General features: G+C 36.3%; 4 protein-coding genes across 7 annotated transcripts in view; 1 reads left to right on the top strand and 3 right to left on the bottom strand.

Moving 5' to 3' along the window:
- Positions 1-669: 669 nt before the first annotated feature.
- On the bottom strand, positions 670-2991 carry LOC102603919 (pentatricopeptide repeat-containing protein At4g01400, mitochondrial). 2 transcript variants are annotated; one of them, XM_015303210.1, is made up of 2 exons: positions 1271-2991; positions 670-1115 (listed from the first exon to the last, which is right to left on the bottom strand). In XM_015303210.1, the coding sequence occupies exon 1, from the start codon at positions 2899-2901 to the stop codon at positions 1462-1464; it is 1440 nt and encodes a 479-aa protein (XP_015158696.1). In that variant the 5' UTR covers positions 2902-2991; the 3' UTR covers positions 670-1115; positions 1271-1461. The 2 variants fall into 2 exon arrangements, with proteins under 2 accessions (XP_015158696.1, XP_006362890.1); XM_006362828.2 differs by having other exon boundaries at positions 671-1103.
- Positions 2992-6106: 3115 nt separating this feature from the next.
- On the top strand, positions 6107-10156 carry LOC102603585 (DNA polymerase epsilon subunit 3). Its single transcript, XM_006362827.2, has 3 exons — positions 6107-6385; positions 7444-7562; positions 9805-10156. Exons 1-3 carry the CDS (start codon positions 6177-6179, stop codon positions 9993-9995), a joined length of 519 nt encoding a protein of 172 aa, XP_006362889.1. The 5' UTR covers positions 6107-6176; the 3' UTR covers positions 9996-10156.
- Positions 10157-11301: 1145 nt separating this feature from the next.
- Positions 11302-13416, bottom strand: LOC102603013 (uncharacterized). 3 transcript variants are annotated; one of them, XM_006362825.2, is made up of 2 exons: positions 13315-13416; positions 11302-11772 (listed from the first exon to the last, which is right to left on the bottom strand). In XM_006362825.2, the coding sequence occupies exon 2, from the start codon at positions 11761-11763 to the stop codon at positions 11551-11553; it is 213 nt and encodes a 70-aa protein (XP_006362887.1). In that variant the 5' UTR covers positions 11764-11772; positions 13315-13416; the 3' UTR covers positions 11302-11550. The 3 variants fall into 3 exon arrangements, with proteins under 3 accessions (XP_006362887.1, XP_006362888.1, XP_015158686.1); XM_006362826.2 differs by having other exon boundaries at positions 11302-11784; positions 13315-13406; XM_015303200.1 differs by having other exon boundaries at positions 11302-11769; positions 13311-13404.
- Positions 13417-14410: 994 nt separating this feature from the next.
- Positions 14411-16670, bottom strand: part of LOC102602681 (protein transport protein sec24) — an 11390-nt gene continuing 9130 nt past the window's right edge. Inside the window, exons 13-14 of the mRNA XM_006362824.2 lie at positions 15178-15392; positions 14411-15080 (exon numbers count right to left, since the gene is read on the bottom strand). Coding sequence (XP_006362886.1) covers positions 14869-15080; positions 15178-15392 — 427 coding nt within the window. The 3' untranslated portion in view covers positions 14411-14868. The remainder of the gene's footprint in view (positions 15081-15177; positions 15393-16670) is intronic.

The raw sequence follows: 16670 nt of genomic DNA, 5'->3' as shown, positions 1-16670 counted from the left end.
AACTTAACGGAAGTTTAGGGATGGACATTCGATATTCGGTTTGAATTTCTCAAATTTCGAGTTTGGTAATTCGGTAATTGGTAGTTTAAAGTAGATACTAAATACCAAATTTTTAAATTTCGGTTTGGTAATTCGGGAACGGTAAATTAAACTTCGGTTAGGTACGATATTCGGTAAAACCGTATTGAAATTTGTATTACAAAGTTAATACTATTTCTCCAAATCATTTCTATTTTTTTATGTGGACACACGATATAATAGAAGATCAACAAGAAAAGCAAATTGATATAACTAAAAGGCATGTATTTGGATTATTCATGCTTATTCTTTAACTTTCTCTTTGGACTTGCACTAATGAGTAATTGATATATTGATATATGACCTTCACTAAGTAAATAATTTGGTATTCGGGAAATACCGAATACCAAATAGTACTAATGTCTCATACCAAACCCAAACCCGAATACAATAATTCTAAAATTTTACTCCCAAATACCGAATTATCAAATACCAAATAACCAAAAATTTCAATTCGATTCAGTAATTTGATTTTTGATATTTTATGCCCAATCGTGAGTTTATTATTATTATGAAGTTAAAGCTAAAAACCTTTTTTTTTTTTGGTCAGAAAAGCTAAAAAACTTGATGTGCCTTCACTAAAGTAAAAATGAAATTAATTTGCCCTCACTTAATGAACTTCTAGTAGGCCAATAAGAGTTGATGAATAAGGTATTGATAATCAGGGGCAAAGCTAGAGGTGCAGAAGAGGGTTCATCTGAACCCCATTCGCAAGAAAATTACATTGTATATACTAAAAAAATTAGTCTTTAATGCATATATAATAGATGACGAATCCCTTTCTGTGACCGCTGATAACATAGTACCAAACTACCAATAGAAGCTGCTTCAGCAGACTGATAGACACTAAACCAACCTAACTTGACATTGAAAATGATTGCTTCAGTAAATTACTCATGTCTCTGCATTTCTGCTTCTGTCAAAGTTGCTCCACTCTTAGGCATAATAACATTGAGAACTTCAACGTGATTCATCAAGTCTATTGAACCAACAACTCTTGCACCGCGAAAAAAAATAGTGCAAACCTGAAAAAGGAACTAGGCAAATAAGAAGTAAGATCCAAAGATTGAGAAATATTCTTAGACTTGACCAATTACCACTCAAAAGAACAAACGGAGACTCAACGAGTATGATTTGACATGCATATAAAGCGAGCCAAGAAAAACATGGCCCATGGGAGAGGAAGACTCACCTTGCTAAAACAACCATGTCAATGAACTGGCTTGACGAGCTAGCAAGATAAACTCAAATTTACTTTCTGACAGTAGAGTCCTTTTCGGGGTTGTATTAACCAGTATCAGGTTTCATGTGCATTTGCTATCTTCCAAGGTAAACATCCTTTTCGTGTAGCTTAGCAGGACCTATTCCTGTCCTATGAAATGATCAACCCTTCCTTGATTTACTTTTTATGCTGTTCATCAAATATTCACCCAACCTAGCGCCAGCCTCAACTATTCTCATTTCAGGTTTTATCTCGGCTTGAATAAGTTCCACCAAGGTGTTCCCTATTTTTTCAGCAGCATCCCATTCCAAGATCCTGGATACAATTTCTTCCCATGTATCTGTATGTAGGGGTTCACCATGACTCAAAATACTCCCCGCTACTCCACAAGCTTCCTCAATTTTACCTAGGTTACAGAAACCTTTCACAACCGTGTGAACCACAGAAAAATGTGGAGAGAAGCCTTTTGACATCATTTCCACCATGTAATTCTTAGCCTCATCGTACATTCCCTGATTGCTTAGACCCCCAACTAATGTCCTATAAGACACCAAATTGGGAAGACACCCGTTTGATGGCATGTCCTCGAGGATTTTACAGGCATCAGCAGCACGACCTTCTCGACAGAACCCCAGAATTACTGTATTGTAATGGACAATGTCAGGATTGCAACCCTTTACTTTCATTCTGCAAAGAAGCTTGTAAGCCTCCTTAAATTTCTTTTTCCGACACAAGCTATTCAATAGAGTGCTATAACTTAAAGCATCGGGAACAAAACCTTTATTCAGCATATCCTCCAGCAAGTCAACAGCTGTATTCACTTGACTTTTTCGACACAAACCCTGCATCAGAATCCTATATGACTCTACATTAGGACTGATCTCTCTCTTAAACATTTGATTAAACAGCGAGTAGGCAATACTTAAATCATCATTCAAACAGAATGCCCGCATTAGAATGTTGTAGGACTCGGTGTTGGCCAAAACTCCGTATGTATGTGCAGATCTGAAGAGATCAAAAGCAGGGCGAAGAAAGTTCCGATGCGTTACGAGGATTTCAAGAATGAGGTTGAGATGCTTCGGAAGGGGCTTCATATTGAATTCCAGGATAGTATAGAAAGTTTTAAGGGCTTTGTCAGGTAGGCCAGCATCACCATAGATTTGGATGATGCGCGAAAAAAGGGATGGGGAGATGGAATAATGCTGTGACTTTAGGGAAGAGAAGACGGACTGCATGAGGGAGAACTGCCGGGAACGGCCAAGCTTGAGGATGAGAGTGTGGAAAGTGGCATAGGAGTGCTGAAAATCGGGTTCTCGTGAGGCTAAATCAAAAATTTCTTTAGCAAGGAGTGGATCTGATTGGGAAGCAATAAGCTTCTGGACTCGAGCTGGAGAGCCAATAGATGGTCCCTGGTTCATGTTTTGTTTATGTTCTTCATCTTCTTGTCTTCTTTTTCTATCTTGCTCTGGCTGTTGTGTGTGATAATGGGATTTAAACTTGTACCAGGCAGAAAGTGGCTCAACCTTTGATAGCCAAGTGGAAGAACACATTACCAGAGCCAAGAGGTCCTTGGAGCTGAAGTGATGTGAAAGCATTCTCATTTTTTTCGATCATCAATCTCTTACTTCTTTACTTACTAATAGCCTTGATAGCCACTTCATTATTTTTGTACTTTCATTATATTCAAACAAGACCGCCTACTGAACTGGAGACAACAAAAAGTTACATACGGGTGCAACAATGATAAAAAACATAGGCGAATAATAGTAACAACAATAATCAGTAAAACTGTTTACTAAACTCAAGAACTCATATAAAACAGAAAACAACTAGACTAAGCTCGATGAACCATGCTTGAGTAACCTAAAACATTAAGAAGTATCAAGAAACTCAATAACCTAGAATTTTTTTTTATCATTGGCTTACTATTTTAGCTCCAATAGGAGAGGGACTTGCTCAAACGAGCTCGAGACTAAAAGTATCGTTACGGAGATAGTCATACTAATGCTAGGTAAACCTTCCTACAGATGAAGAGCACAATCTTCCTCTCTGAAACATTTTTTCGAACATAACAGCATGCACATATGGGAAATCTGACTTCTGTTCTGCAGACTAATCAGAGCCAAACTTTTCGAGATGACTGTCCTGAATTCACAGATGAAAATTTCTCTTTTTTAACACCATTCATGTTTACATTTGCACAGTTTTTTACTTTCACATATGATACCCATACCATGAAAGAATTCATGCAAAGATGGAGTAACAATAATATAATTCTTATGGAATTTTAAAGAGGAAGACTCAAGGTGGCCCCGTGAAAAATTAGAAAACCAGAAGCGACGGATGCCTACAAGGGAAAGGAAAAACAAGATCTAATTATATTTATTGCTTCCTCCAATTTTTAGTCCGATTGTTCCTTAATTCAAAAGTTGTGGTTATCCCCTACTAATTGTTTTTCTTTCTAACTAGTAGAATCAGTTGAGCTTGTAAATCAAGCCCTCAAATTTAATTACCTTTTAGAAAGAGGGTGGTAAGGATATCGATGCAAAAAAAGTTAGGAGGCTACATTATAAAAAGAGGGTGGCAAGGACATTGATACACAGAGAGTTAGGAGCATTCTTTTTCAATCAATCTTCAGAAGGTCATAAACTGATACAAGAGCGACTTTCAACAACAACTACAACTTCTACGCCTCAATCCTAAGCTAGTTGCTAGGGATCTATACCAGAGAAACTTCAAAAATAGAAGAAAAAAGGGCCTACATGAAAGCTATTTACTCTTCCACTTGTTATTTGTTTTGCCAAGGGTTTTTCATAAACAAATCCACCTTTCATCAAAGATTAAAACTTTAGACCAATTGGGAATCTTTGATCACTCTCTGCCTAGGCATGTCTGAAGTAAACATTTTATCAAACATGCATGTTTTAATTAGACCCAAATTGACAAAAGGGGTTGCTCGGGTGGTAAGTGCTCTCCACGTCCAACCTTAAGCAACCTTCAGATTGTGGGTTCAAATTAATAAGTGAGTCAAAAGACAAAAGGTGGGTAAAAAAAAATTAGACCCAAATCCACCTTTCATCAAAGATTAAAACTTTAAGAACAATTGGTCATCTTTATTGCCTAAGCCTGAACTCTGAAGTAAACATTTTGTCTAACACCTAATGTGAATGTATTAATATAAAGAACCAAATCCATTTTTCATCAAAGATTAAAATTTTAGACCAATTGAGGCATCTTTGTTCACTCTCTGCCTAAGCCTGTCTGAACTCTGAAGTAAACATTTTGACTAACACCTAAACATGAATGTATTAACAAAGAACCAACACCCCAAGGGTGTGGTCTAGTGGTCAGTAAAATGGGTTGAGAACCATGTCGTCTCAAGTTCAAATCCCCTCAGAGACAAAAAGCACTAGATGACTTCTCCTAATCTTGGTGGACAAAGTTACTTGGTACCTGTTGCTAGTGGAAGGTAACATGTATTTCATAGTTAGCCTGAACAAACAATAAATAATAAAGAAACCAAATCCACCTTTCATCCAAAGATTAAAACTTGAGACCAATTGGTCATCTTTTTTGCCTAAGCCTCTGTGAACTCTGAAGTAAACATTTTGTCAAACACCTAACATGCATGTTTCAAATTAAACCCAAATCCACCTTTCATCAAAGATTAAAACTTTAGACTAATTGGGCATCTTATTTAGCCTAAGCCTCCCATAACTCTGAAGTAAACATTTTGTCTAACACCAACCAAATCCATTTTTATCAAAGATAAGAACTTTTAAACCAATTGGGCTTCTTTGTTCATTCTCTGCCTAAGTCTGCATACACATCTTTAAGCTAAATGCTTACACAATGAAGGAGAAGTGAAAAAGTATTTCTTACAAAATTGATGATCGTTATTTGTTGCAGATAGAGAGGAGACTCCAACAGGTTTGTTTGCAGAAGCCAAAGAGTAGAACCTGATGGCCAAGCACGAATACCAGGATGATATATGTGTGTATTTGTTTAACTTTAGTGCTCGATAACCCAAATATCGTTAATGAGTTGTTGGTTTAACGTTTTTGATTTTTTTTATTATTGGATTATCGGTTCTTGATAATTTGAGGTTTTTTCTTAACGGGTTAAACGATAACCCGCGTCTTCTCAGTGAAGTAGATCCGTCTTCAGGGGGCCTCAACGATCCCGGTGGCAATGTCCAAAGCGTGACGGACCGGGTCAAATTGAGGAGCTTAATTAATAAATTATATTTATACTATTTTGGTATATAAAGTACTTCACTTAGTATTTAGTTTCATATTTTTATTTCTGGCGGTTTCAAACTTTCGATTATTCTACAATGTATTAGTGTTATTTTTTAGCAAGATACACAATTTATCAACTCATGTGCTTTATTTGGTTTGTCACCATGTTTCTACGTGATTTTTAATCATTTATTTTTGGGTCAAATTTTAACGGTTAAACCGATAATCGAACCGACAACGATCAATAACCGAAAACAAATAACCGATAAACCAATATCTTAATGGTTCTTAATGGGTTAGCATGTCTACAAACCGACAACCGATTAGTTGAACCAATAAATTTCAAAATCGAATCGATCGATACGCAGCCTTACTTGACGATTCATGTCCTACGTCACATCTACGTGTATTATGTCAGATTAAATATGTATGTCTACTCAATCAACTTTATGCAAATTTAAATATCTATTTGTGTCTTCTCAAAATTGCGGTTTAATCCATATCAGATTAAAAAACACGTTTATATATTATATTGAATAAAATCCTCTTCCATGTAACAATTTCATGGCGGGAAAAGAAACCTAAAACCCCAAAAATCATCTTTCAGTATTCAGCCAAACAGAGAGAGAGAGAAAATGGCAGAGATAGAGAAGCAGAAGGAGAAAGTAGTAGCAGAAGCAACAGTGCAAATCGATCAAGAGGGTCTTCCCAAAACTATTGTACGCAGGGTTGTGAAGGAAAAGCTTTCTCAGCTATCTACCGATACTGATATCTCACTTCTTCGTGACTCGCTCCTTGCTTTCTCTGAAAGTGCTCGACTTTTCATCCATTACCTCTCCGCAACGTAAGGTTTAATGGGTTTCGCATATTAGTTTCAATTCTTTCTTATTTTTGATAAATTTCAATTAGTTCCTGGAAAATGATGAAAAGGGTTGGAGATTATGGGTGTTGTTTTGAATTTTGTGATCCGGAATTCAAGTGGGTTTTGTTAAATTTTTGTTCTTTTACTGATTATTTATGGATTCAGCCTTAAAAAATTGAAATTTAGGATTGTTTGTTTTGTTGCTAAAAGGAAATAGGGAAATTTCTGAAATTTTGTGATCTGGGATGTGTATTGGGTATTCTGTTTTTGATGGCGAGGAAACCTGCAGCACAGGGTAAACCTCGCTCCTGTGCAATAGCTCGCTAATCACACGTGAGAGATAAATTGCACTAGGCAAGTCCTGTGTGATGAGCTTGAGTCAGAAGTCCAATCCCTTGTTGTTGTATTGGGTATTCTTTTTTAGTTAATCAGCTCCCATACTTCAATTTTTGGGCGATTAGGTCGGATGAACCCTAAGAGGAAGAATTGTCTTGTTGCTTAAATGAAAATTTGGTGCTTTTTGAATTCTTGTAATTCTGGAGTTAAAAGGATTTTGTTTTAAAAAACCATCCTTTTGCTGATCTATGGTGAAGTTTTTGAGTATTTATAGGAACTGATCTGAAGCTGAAAATTAGGACTGTGTTGATTGTGAAAATGGCTTGTTGCTAAAAGAAAATTGGGAATTCTCTGAAACTGTGTAATCTAGGATTTAAAGGGTTCCGTGTATTAGCTAATTCTTTTACTGATTGATATCTAAGTTTTGGTTGATTAGTAGGATGAACACTAAAAGGTGGGAATTTGTGAAAAAAAAGTGATATATTGCGATTCTAAGCTAGTGCTGAAGTGTGAATAAGGTTATTTATTGGTTGATGTAAAACATAATAAGGCATGCTTTGTGTTGACAATTGAGGAAATGAAGAACAAGTTAGATTATATATCAGTGATGATGCAGAAAGATGGAAACATGATTATGTTTTCTCTTTTCTCTTTTGTGATATTTCGCTTCAATGAGTGATCTCATTTGCAATGTGCAATTGCAGTGCTAATGACATATGCAAGGAGTCTAAGAGGCAAACGATAAATGCAGAAGATGTGTTCAAGGCCCTTGAAGAGATTGAGTTTCCAGAGCTCATTGAGCCTCTCAAAGCTTCTCTCGAGGGTCAGTTTCTTTTCATTGTTCTAAATTTTTTCGACAAGTCTGTATTTTTTTCTCATGAAGTTGAACGCTTTCCATCATAAGCTACATACTCCTTTCATTCACCGATTGTTGCATACAATCACAGGTCAACATTGGGATCAGATATCTGGATTGTTGTGTCTATTTAGTTCTTCTATATTACTTCCAGATTTATGAGAACAATGTGCTACATTAATGAATTGTATCTCAATTGGCAAAACCAAGTGTTGAATTTCAATGAATAGTTATTCTTTTATCTGACTGCTCTTATTCTCTTCTTATTGCTTGAAAGCATCAACATTTTTCTTCTACTAAAACTAAGTATATTATTACTGAACTATATCTGTGAGAGGTGGGCTCACAAAAGATGATTGTTTACTTCCCTTTGCCACATAAATACATCCATCGAGTTAAATACTATCATTGGCAGGTTACGTAGTGTGATCCGGTGTATGATGCTTGATCGCTTGTTTAGGTCTACAGTTGAACATATTCATACTAGGGGGAAGAAAGTTTGTCATTTTTCTTTGTTCTGCTAAAACCAAAGGAGTGTTATGGCCTCATTAAGTTGGAGGATGACACTTGTTGAGGTCTCTCTGAGTAAGAATAGATTGTGTTGTTGAAACTTCAATGTTATCTTAGTAACACGATGGAGCTAGAGTACCACGTACGTTAATTCAAATTGATTAAATCACCTTGCATTACTATAGAAAGCTGAGGTGTCTTCTAACTTACTCTAAAGACCTCACTCCCACTAAAGGGTGAAAGAAAGTCTAGAATGTTAAGATCTATTTGCTTCTTCTTGCTGCTAACACTAACATTTACTTTGTACATATGTTGATCAAAAGGAGAAATAAAAGTCGGTAATAAGCCAAATATGCCCATTGTGTTGTGTTAGGGCATAGAGCTTCAAAGAATTGAATAGTTACTGAGGATTATGGTCAGAGATCTTTCGAGCTGTATCAGAGTAGCATATGTGTGTCAATCCGCCATGTCTATAGCCAATGTTGTTGTTTATTTGATATGGTAAAAGTTCTATTGGTTAGGTACTAAGGTACCCAGAAGGTACACAAAAGTACCACAACAACATAGGCCCCTACATTCTACAATAGATTCAAGCTACATAATTTCCAAGTGAATCCAAGTAATATACTGCTCCATGTTCTCCCTCTTCACACCCAAAAAACAGACTATGCAGGCGCAGGTTCTTGACTCTACAAATATGATTCTTTTTAGTCTCAAAACAACAAGCACTATTTCCTTCACACCAGAAAGGTTGATTGCCTTCGTCTCCTGGCTATTATCGTCGAACAGATGTGAAACCTGTGTTGCATATTTTTATTAGGTTTGTCTAGAGGTACTCTATAAAAGGTCAAAACAACAAGAAAGAGCTGAAATTAGAAAATAAATGCTCACATTTGAAGACTGAATATTTGAGAGTTGCCTGGCACACTAGCTCTCTTTACACCAGACAAGTTGAGGATATTAGTGCTTATTGAGCTCTCTGAATCACTGATCTCTTTATTGGTGTTAAACACCAAGTCTAGCAAGGTCCTGACTTAAGTAGTGTATCTCTACCTCACTTGTCTAGGACATGTAGAGAGTCTTAAAAACAAGGTCCTGACTTTGAGTTGGAGGGAGAGGGAGTAATTATTTGGGACAGATTAAGTTTTAACATTTGGGCTTATTAATCATTCTCTTCATATGAATTAGAAGAAAAAACTATTTTCAATTTCTTGTTCAACTACCAAGTACATGTCTATAGTTAGTCTTCTCATGAGTTTGAATTTATCCGTTATTTCACATAATTTCTTCCCATCCGTCATAGAAAAAGAAGCTCTTTTACCCCTTATTTATGTAATATGCAATAATCACCTCAATTAAATCTCTACTTAAAACTAAACTGGATCATTGATATTTGTAATCCCAACTTGTCTGGAATTGATCATTGTTGATTCTAATTGATCTCTTAATTCGAGTTTCCTGTTGTGGCAAGTTTCAGACTGGTTAAACATATATCATTTGTTTGTCATGTGTTTTACATCCTCGAATTGTTAAATTCAGAGAACTCTGTGCAATATCAGATAGATACATGTATGATAACTGATAGATTATTGCTTTAACTGCCTTTCGTGGTCTGATTCGAAATGAGGCAAAATTTACTGTGGTGATGAAATGGACTTACACCTATCTTTGCTTTACATATTCTTCCCTCTTTTTACAGGATTCAGAGAGAAGAACTCTAAAAGGAAGTCAGTGTCATCAAAGTCCCCAGAATCTAACAAAAAGGCTAAGCTGAAAGAACCTGTGGAAAATGGGAAGGGTAAGATGAAAGAACAACCCTCGGATAACGAAAATGAAGATGCACAAGCTGGAGAGGAAGTCAATGAAGTTGAGGATAGTGTTGATGATTAACAAGATTATTGTTTGTGCTTGCCTTCATCGTTAGACATTTTACTCATGCCTTTGTTATTAACCCCTCAGAAAAGTGTAATCTTATCTTGGATGCAAAGTTAACAAACAGTTTGTAGAGTTTTATTCTGGAGTAAAATGAAGTTCTTTGGGAATTTGTCGTCCTTTTTGTCCATCCTCCTGTTCGATGTGTTTATTTATGTCATATAATTATAAACTTTTGAGTACATTTTGAAATTTTATCTGAGATATTATCATCGGGTTGAGGAGAGTTCTCATGAGTTCTAAAGCATATCATAGTTGCTGACGAAAAATGAATTTGAGATCATCTCGATTTTCCGTTTGTGTTAGTTCGTGAATTTTATGAAATTTGAGTGATCGACTCTATTTGAGTTCAAATTTTGTGGATCAATCGGTGACAACTTATTGAATGATACTCATTGTTTGAAAGGCTTGACATCACTTTTTCGGAGTTTATGTGTCACGAAATAGGAATTAAGAATTATCTCCATTTTTCGTGTATTAGTTAATGAATTTTTTGGAACATGTGTCACTGACTTTGTTTGAGCTCAAATTTTGTGGATTCATCATCCATTGGTAACGACTTATTAAATGATATACGAGAGGCGGACATTGCATATTTTTGGAGTTCATGTCACGAAACAAGAATTCAAAATTATCTCAATATTTCGAGTATATTATAGTCTATGATTTTTTTAGAACATGTGTGATCAACTCTGTTTGAGCTAAAATTTTGTGATCACAACTCTGTTTGAGCTAAAATTTTGTGAGTCCAATGGTAACTACCTACTAAATAATAATACCCTTAATTTTCAAAAGGTGGACATAACTTTTTTGAAGTCTGTGTCACAAAACAGAAATTTAGAATTCTCTTAGTTTTTCTGGAATATGTGTGATTGACTTTGTTAGTAATTGAATTCCTTATATGGTTTCACATGAGAAACCGATCCAAATATAATCTACATTGAACAACACAAATACAGATATAAATAACTATTGCTCTTCAATAAATACGTCTTGGTCCCCCAAACAAATCGAGAGGACTATATGAATTCTCACTGCCCATGGTTCATTACTGCCCACAACCGGTCAATGACAGTAGTGTTCAATTTTGAGCAACAATCATATGAATGTACGTACCTTTGGAACTAGAAAACATGTAACTGCAACACTATAACAGTTTACTGAAGATCAGGCAACAACAGGAAATATGCAAGGGAAAAACCTGTACCAAAGCAGAATCGTGGCCGTTTAACAAGGGTGCAGAGTAGATATCAACAGTTCCACATAAGAAAATAGAGACGCTAAAGTTTCTTATTAAACGCTGACAGGAGGACGAGCCATAATAATTGCTGCAAAAACATCATTGAATTGGTGTACACAGTAGGAAGAATGGTTGTTTGCTAATGTTCAACAGACATTCAAAGGGGTGTGACAGCATACAAGAAGGCCAGTTAAGATGAGACGGAAAGGAAAAGGCAAGGATGAATCCATCCACAAAATCATCAGAGATTCACTCTTTTTCCAACTTATGCATTCATTTATCTGTTTTCTCCACCTCTTCCTCCTTCTCACCATATCGGCGCTTAAACTTTGCAATCTGACCAAGACTTTGAGCCATCTGACGCCTTGCTCTTATGTGATAAACCTTGCCTGTTTGGTGTATTTTGGTCATCATAACATGCATCAACCGTCCACTTTGAGTCACGTAGGATATCCATTGCATTTGAGGGTGAATTCCTTTCTTCATTTTTTTCTCCTGAAAATGAACCTACAATTCAGTAGCAACATAGTCTTCCTTACAAATTAGATACTTCCCCGGGAGCCTCAAATAAGCAACATTGTAGCTCTAAAAGAGTTATTCTTTTGCTTTTGGGGGGATGGCACTCTAGGCTATATGCTACAGCCTGTTAAAGCCTTCTAAATGAAGAATCAGAGATTGGGAAAAGACGAATTGCTAAAAAAAAAAATAGCAAAATGATATTCTCTTAACTCTGGCAAAAAAGACACTAAAGGGTGAATGGATAAAATCCCTAATTTGGACTGTAACATAAAAACTACCAAGACTAAATTTTGCAAAGCTAAGAATATTTCCCTTCCAATACCATTTTCAGTTTCTCCCTCCCTCTAAATCCAGAAATAGAGCCTTAAGTCAGTAACATCAGAGGACAAAGGCAGAGGTAAAAGCAAACACCAAAGTTTCACTGAAAAGGGTCTAATGAAACAACAATAGCAGGAGAGCACAACTAGAGCATTTTTCATTCTTGCACCTCATTTCTTCATAATATAATCTCTTTTTTTTCTCTAAACCTTTTCCCCCATAAAGAATAGCTTATTCCTTGTAAGAAAGGAAAAAGTATAAAAAACAAAAGATGTTCAATAATGAAAATAAACATGGAACCATTATCACTGATATGAAAACTCTACTATTATACACAAACATATTGATTTTTATCCGATTAGAATTTGAATATCCTATATTATCAATCTAAAAGCCAAATTAGAAAAACTATCACAACTTAGGGGGTGTTTGATTGATCAAAATATATTAGAGAACATTTTCTCTAGGAAAACAAGTTCCTTAAATACGAGGAAACTGACTTCCCCAATTAAACTAGGGAAAACATGTTCAATATAACATTTCAAGTTCATTATAGTCTACTCCCCACCCACCCAACCTTCCACCTCTTGACCATCCCACCCCACACCACCCCCAAACTCCCACTCCCCACCCTATCCCACCCCAATAGTGTTTTATTAGATTATATAAAAATGCTCACGAAGGGGTGGGCGTTCGGTTCTTCGGATTAGAAAAAGTGTGCACCGAACACCCAACCAAACTAATTCGGTGTAAAGGAGGACCAAATTATCAAAGTATTAAACCAAATTCATAATACTTCAGTTAAAATTCCACATTTCATCACTGTATAAAGTTCAATTCATCACATTTTCATACTCGGTCATGCATTTTCCGAGACAACAAAATCACAATGAAAGCAAATGAGGAGTAGGCATTTCAAACCAAAATCAAACAGTTTATTGAGGCATTTTACCAAACAGGTATTAGGCATTTCACAACTCACTTTTTCTAAATACAAACACAGCTTTAATCAACTGTCTATCATGGATGCAATGTAGAATCTTCCACAAAAATAACAAATTTTAACTCAACAAATGTGAGAAAAAAAAAGTTCGATGGAGAGTGGAGACGCAAGAATACTGAAAGCACATGCATACTCATAACAAAAATGTTTTAGGGTTTTAGGGTTTATCATGGTAATCGAAAGAGAAGTGAACTTACAACTAGATCGCCGGAAAAATTGACCGGAGAATTAGAAAGTTTGCAGAAGAATAAGAAGCAGTATAGTTTGGGGTTCGAATTTATTGAAAGGGGATTTTGTGGGCTCTTTGTAAGTTTGTATAAGCCCAATCATCCATTTTGTGAGCAAAGCCCAACCAAAAAAACAAAAAAAAATACAAACAAACGTTCAAGGTCAAAAGTCAAAATTATTAAAATCGAATATTTACTCATTAGTTAAGCGAAGTCAAAAATTCAAGAGAGTATCTCGAGCCTGGGACAATTTAGTTCATATCTGGTGTGGGCGTTAGAGCATTGAGTTGACCGAGAAGGATGCACATCTAGTGTATCTGTTGATCATCGGACCGATCTTAGACCTGAGACAGTTCGGTTCATATCTAGTGTGGGCATTAGAGCATTGATAGGTACTTTCCCTAAAACGAGAGAACTGGGAAGGAAGCACCTCTGGTGTATCAATTACTGATCTCGGACCTGAAACAGTTCGGTTCATTAGAGCATTGATAGGAGCTTTTCCTAAAACAAGAGAAGTGGAAAGGATGCACCTCTGGTGTATCAATTATTGTGTCCACGGCAAACGCTGAACAGCCATACGGAGCGGATAATTACAGAAAGCATATGAGTAGTAAGCTCACCCCAAAGGATATTTTCGAAGCTCACAGTGAAAAAAAGAAAGTGAATTAGACAAATTAAAAGCAATTTGGACAAAAAGAAACAAGTGGCATAGGCAAATCTCTTTTGTCGATAACCTTATACCAATCAATTTATTAATACATAACTGATCGAACACTACTTGAAAACGACCTCATCTACAAAACCATTATTGTAAAAATCATCCGGTTTAAAAAACTTCTTTTTTCCACAACACTGAACTTGTCACTTCAGATTGATTATAAAGATGGTGGCAAGTACAATTGAAGCTCTCGACTCTCGAGTTTGAGTCCGGAAAATGAAAAAATCACCTTTGATAGAGAGAATTTTACCTGCCAAAAGTGAGACTTGCCGACACGGATTCATTGCTAATTCAAACTAAGATTGTTTGAACACTAAACTTTGTAGTTCACAAGAACAAAAACATAGGTCAACAGAAGGAGAAAAGAATTACATTCATTTTGCATATGCCAATGCACCAACGGAACCAAATGTGTGAATTGAGAAAAGAACAGAAAATCTGACAAACAACAAAATTCTGGTTCAAAACACAGCTATTTATTCTATATTTAAGGTATCAACTATCAACCCAAGAAAAAGATAAAAGTTTGAGCCAGCTTCTGGTACAAATTTTGAATGAGCAAATCTACTGTCTAAAGCTGAACTGGGAAACCTATAACGATACGGTCTTGGGAGGTGACATTGGTACAACTGCTCTGAGTAAGTCAGAAATGCTTGCTGTGATGCTACATGTAACCCTTTGTTGCAAAAGTTTGCACTTGTACATTGGTTGTCGATGATACAACTGTTTCTGGTCGAATTGTACAGTGAGTTTGGAGGTACCTGCTTCCTGTCATAACCTGTGGTGTTGAAAGATGGATGCACAACTTATTTCAAGTACTCCAATGTGCTTTGGTTAATCTCCTCGAGGAATGAAACGAAACCCATGACACTAGTAAAGCCGCTTCCTTCAACATCTTGTTCCTCTATCAGATAATTCTCAAACGCCGTTGCATCATCCTGCCCTCCCTTGATAAATGAAAGTTTCGGTGTGATACACCTCTCTTGCTTCAGCTTGTTTATTGTTGTTCTCAGTAAACCTGGTTATCAACATCAAAGTTTCACATCTCAGAAATGCACCCACAATAAGGTTCCAGTGATACCTAATGAAACAGTAAGAAGATATTTGTTACTTACAGTCCTGAGGTGGCGGAAACGGAAGTGAAGGGTCTGCTGTCGAGGAATAGAACACAATAAGATTTGTGAATGCATCAAGGAAAAATATTGGACTGCCACTTGTAATCAGCGCAGCTCGGCTCAGGGAATGTCGAGGATATGCTTGCGTATCCGGTGAGGCATATGAGGTTAACAATGGATATACAGCACGACTAAGAGAAGAAGGTTCTAGTGCACTGCATCAAAAGTCCAAAGTCGTTAACAATAAGATTTACCACCCATCACCCCCCAAAAAATTGACAGCAAAACAAAATATCACCATATAAGGAGTCACGGTCAGCATTTAAACATAAGTTGAAAGGCCATATTTCCTCTTTCTCTTCTTTATCTTTTTATGTAGTGACAGATACTGTGATTGTGTGCACTCCAGAGACAACATATAAAGTTCTCTTATGTATGTATACCACCATTATAAAAAGACCCAATGAACTGTTGAAGAGATGTTTTAAGTAGAACACCGAAATAAGGTGCCATCTCTATTTGTCCAAATCTTTTGGAGTAAGATGTAAATACTACACGTGTCACTCCATAAATGATAGTTCATCTTTTACTAGATCACAAGTTAATGTAGAACTTTGTGTCCTTGTGAACGGAAAAAAAAGTTTGGGTATCACTATGTGTCTATGTCCATGACCATACTAAAATTAGGTAGTGCTAAAAAAAACTATACTTGAAAGAACTTTGATCCCTTTAATCCAGACTTTTGAAGTATTGCCAGATACCTCTTTCAGTAGAATACTTGAAGAGACTTTCAAAGAGACTTACATGTTCAAATCCCAAAAGTTACATAGAAAGATATCCTTATATGTATATGAAAACTTACCCAACGAATTATATGACAAGTCCATTCATGCATAATATTTTCATAACCATGCTTTTGTAAACTGGAGAAGGGAAGAGAGAACTACAAGACTTTCCCTTCTCATGCTTGGCTTAAAGCAAAGAAGTGGAGAGATAATTTCGCTTTCTGGCCCCTTTGGCCTTTTCCTTAGACTAAGGTTGTTCCTCACTCTCTTGCTCTTTCCTCGGAGGTCTTAAAACTCTCTGATATAGTTCCTTCATAAAACACTGAACTCCAACTTCGAAAAGCACATCTTATCCCATTGTCATAGATCAGATTTGTCTAAAAGCTCCTCCCTTTTTTTCAAAATTTGTTGTCTAAATGCTCCCTTCTCACATTGCTTCTGCTAGCAGCCTTTCAGGTCATAAATCAGTTCCTTGCTCCTCTTTTCCTTCTTTCTACTTTCCTTTTCTTTTCCTTCCCTTAGTTTCCAAACAAACAGTTACCTAAGAATGCATTCTGCATATCTTATTTCCAGTTGAAACTTAAAAACAAGTATTCAGTAGCTAAATTAGTTTATTCCAATGTCATAATCTCTTCCCCATATCCAATATATAACCCCCACTACCCCTCCCCTCAACCCCCCCCCCCCCAAAAAAAACAAGGGAATTAA

The sequence above is a fragment of the Solanum tuberosum genome, unplaced genomic scaffold (genome assembly GCF_000226075.1).
Source record: "Solanum tuberosum cultivar DM 1-3 516 R44 unplaced genomic scaffold, SolTub_3.0 scf00392, whole genome shotgun sequence".
NCBI classification, from domain to species: Eukaryota; Viridiplantae; Streptophyta; class Magnoliopsida; order Solanales; family Solanaceae; genus Solanum; species Solanum tuberosum.
Note: the sequence above shows the minus strand (reverse complement) of the source record. Positions and strands in the feature narration are given on the sequence as shown.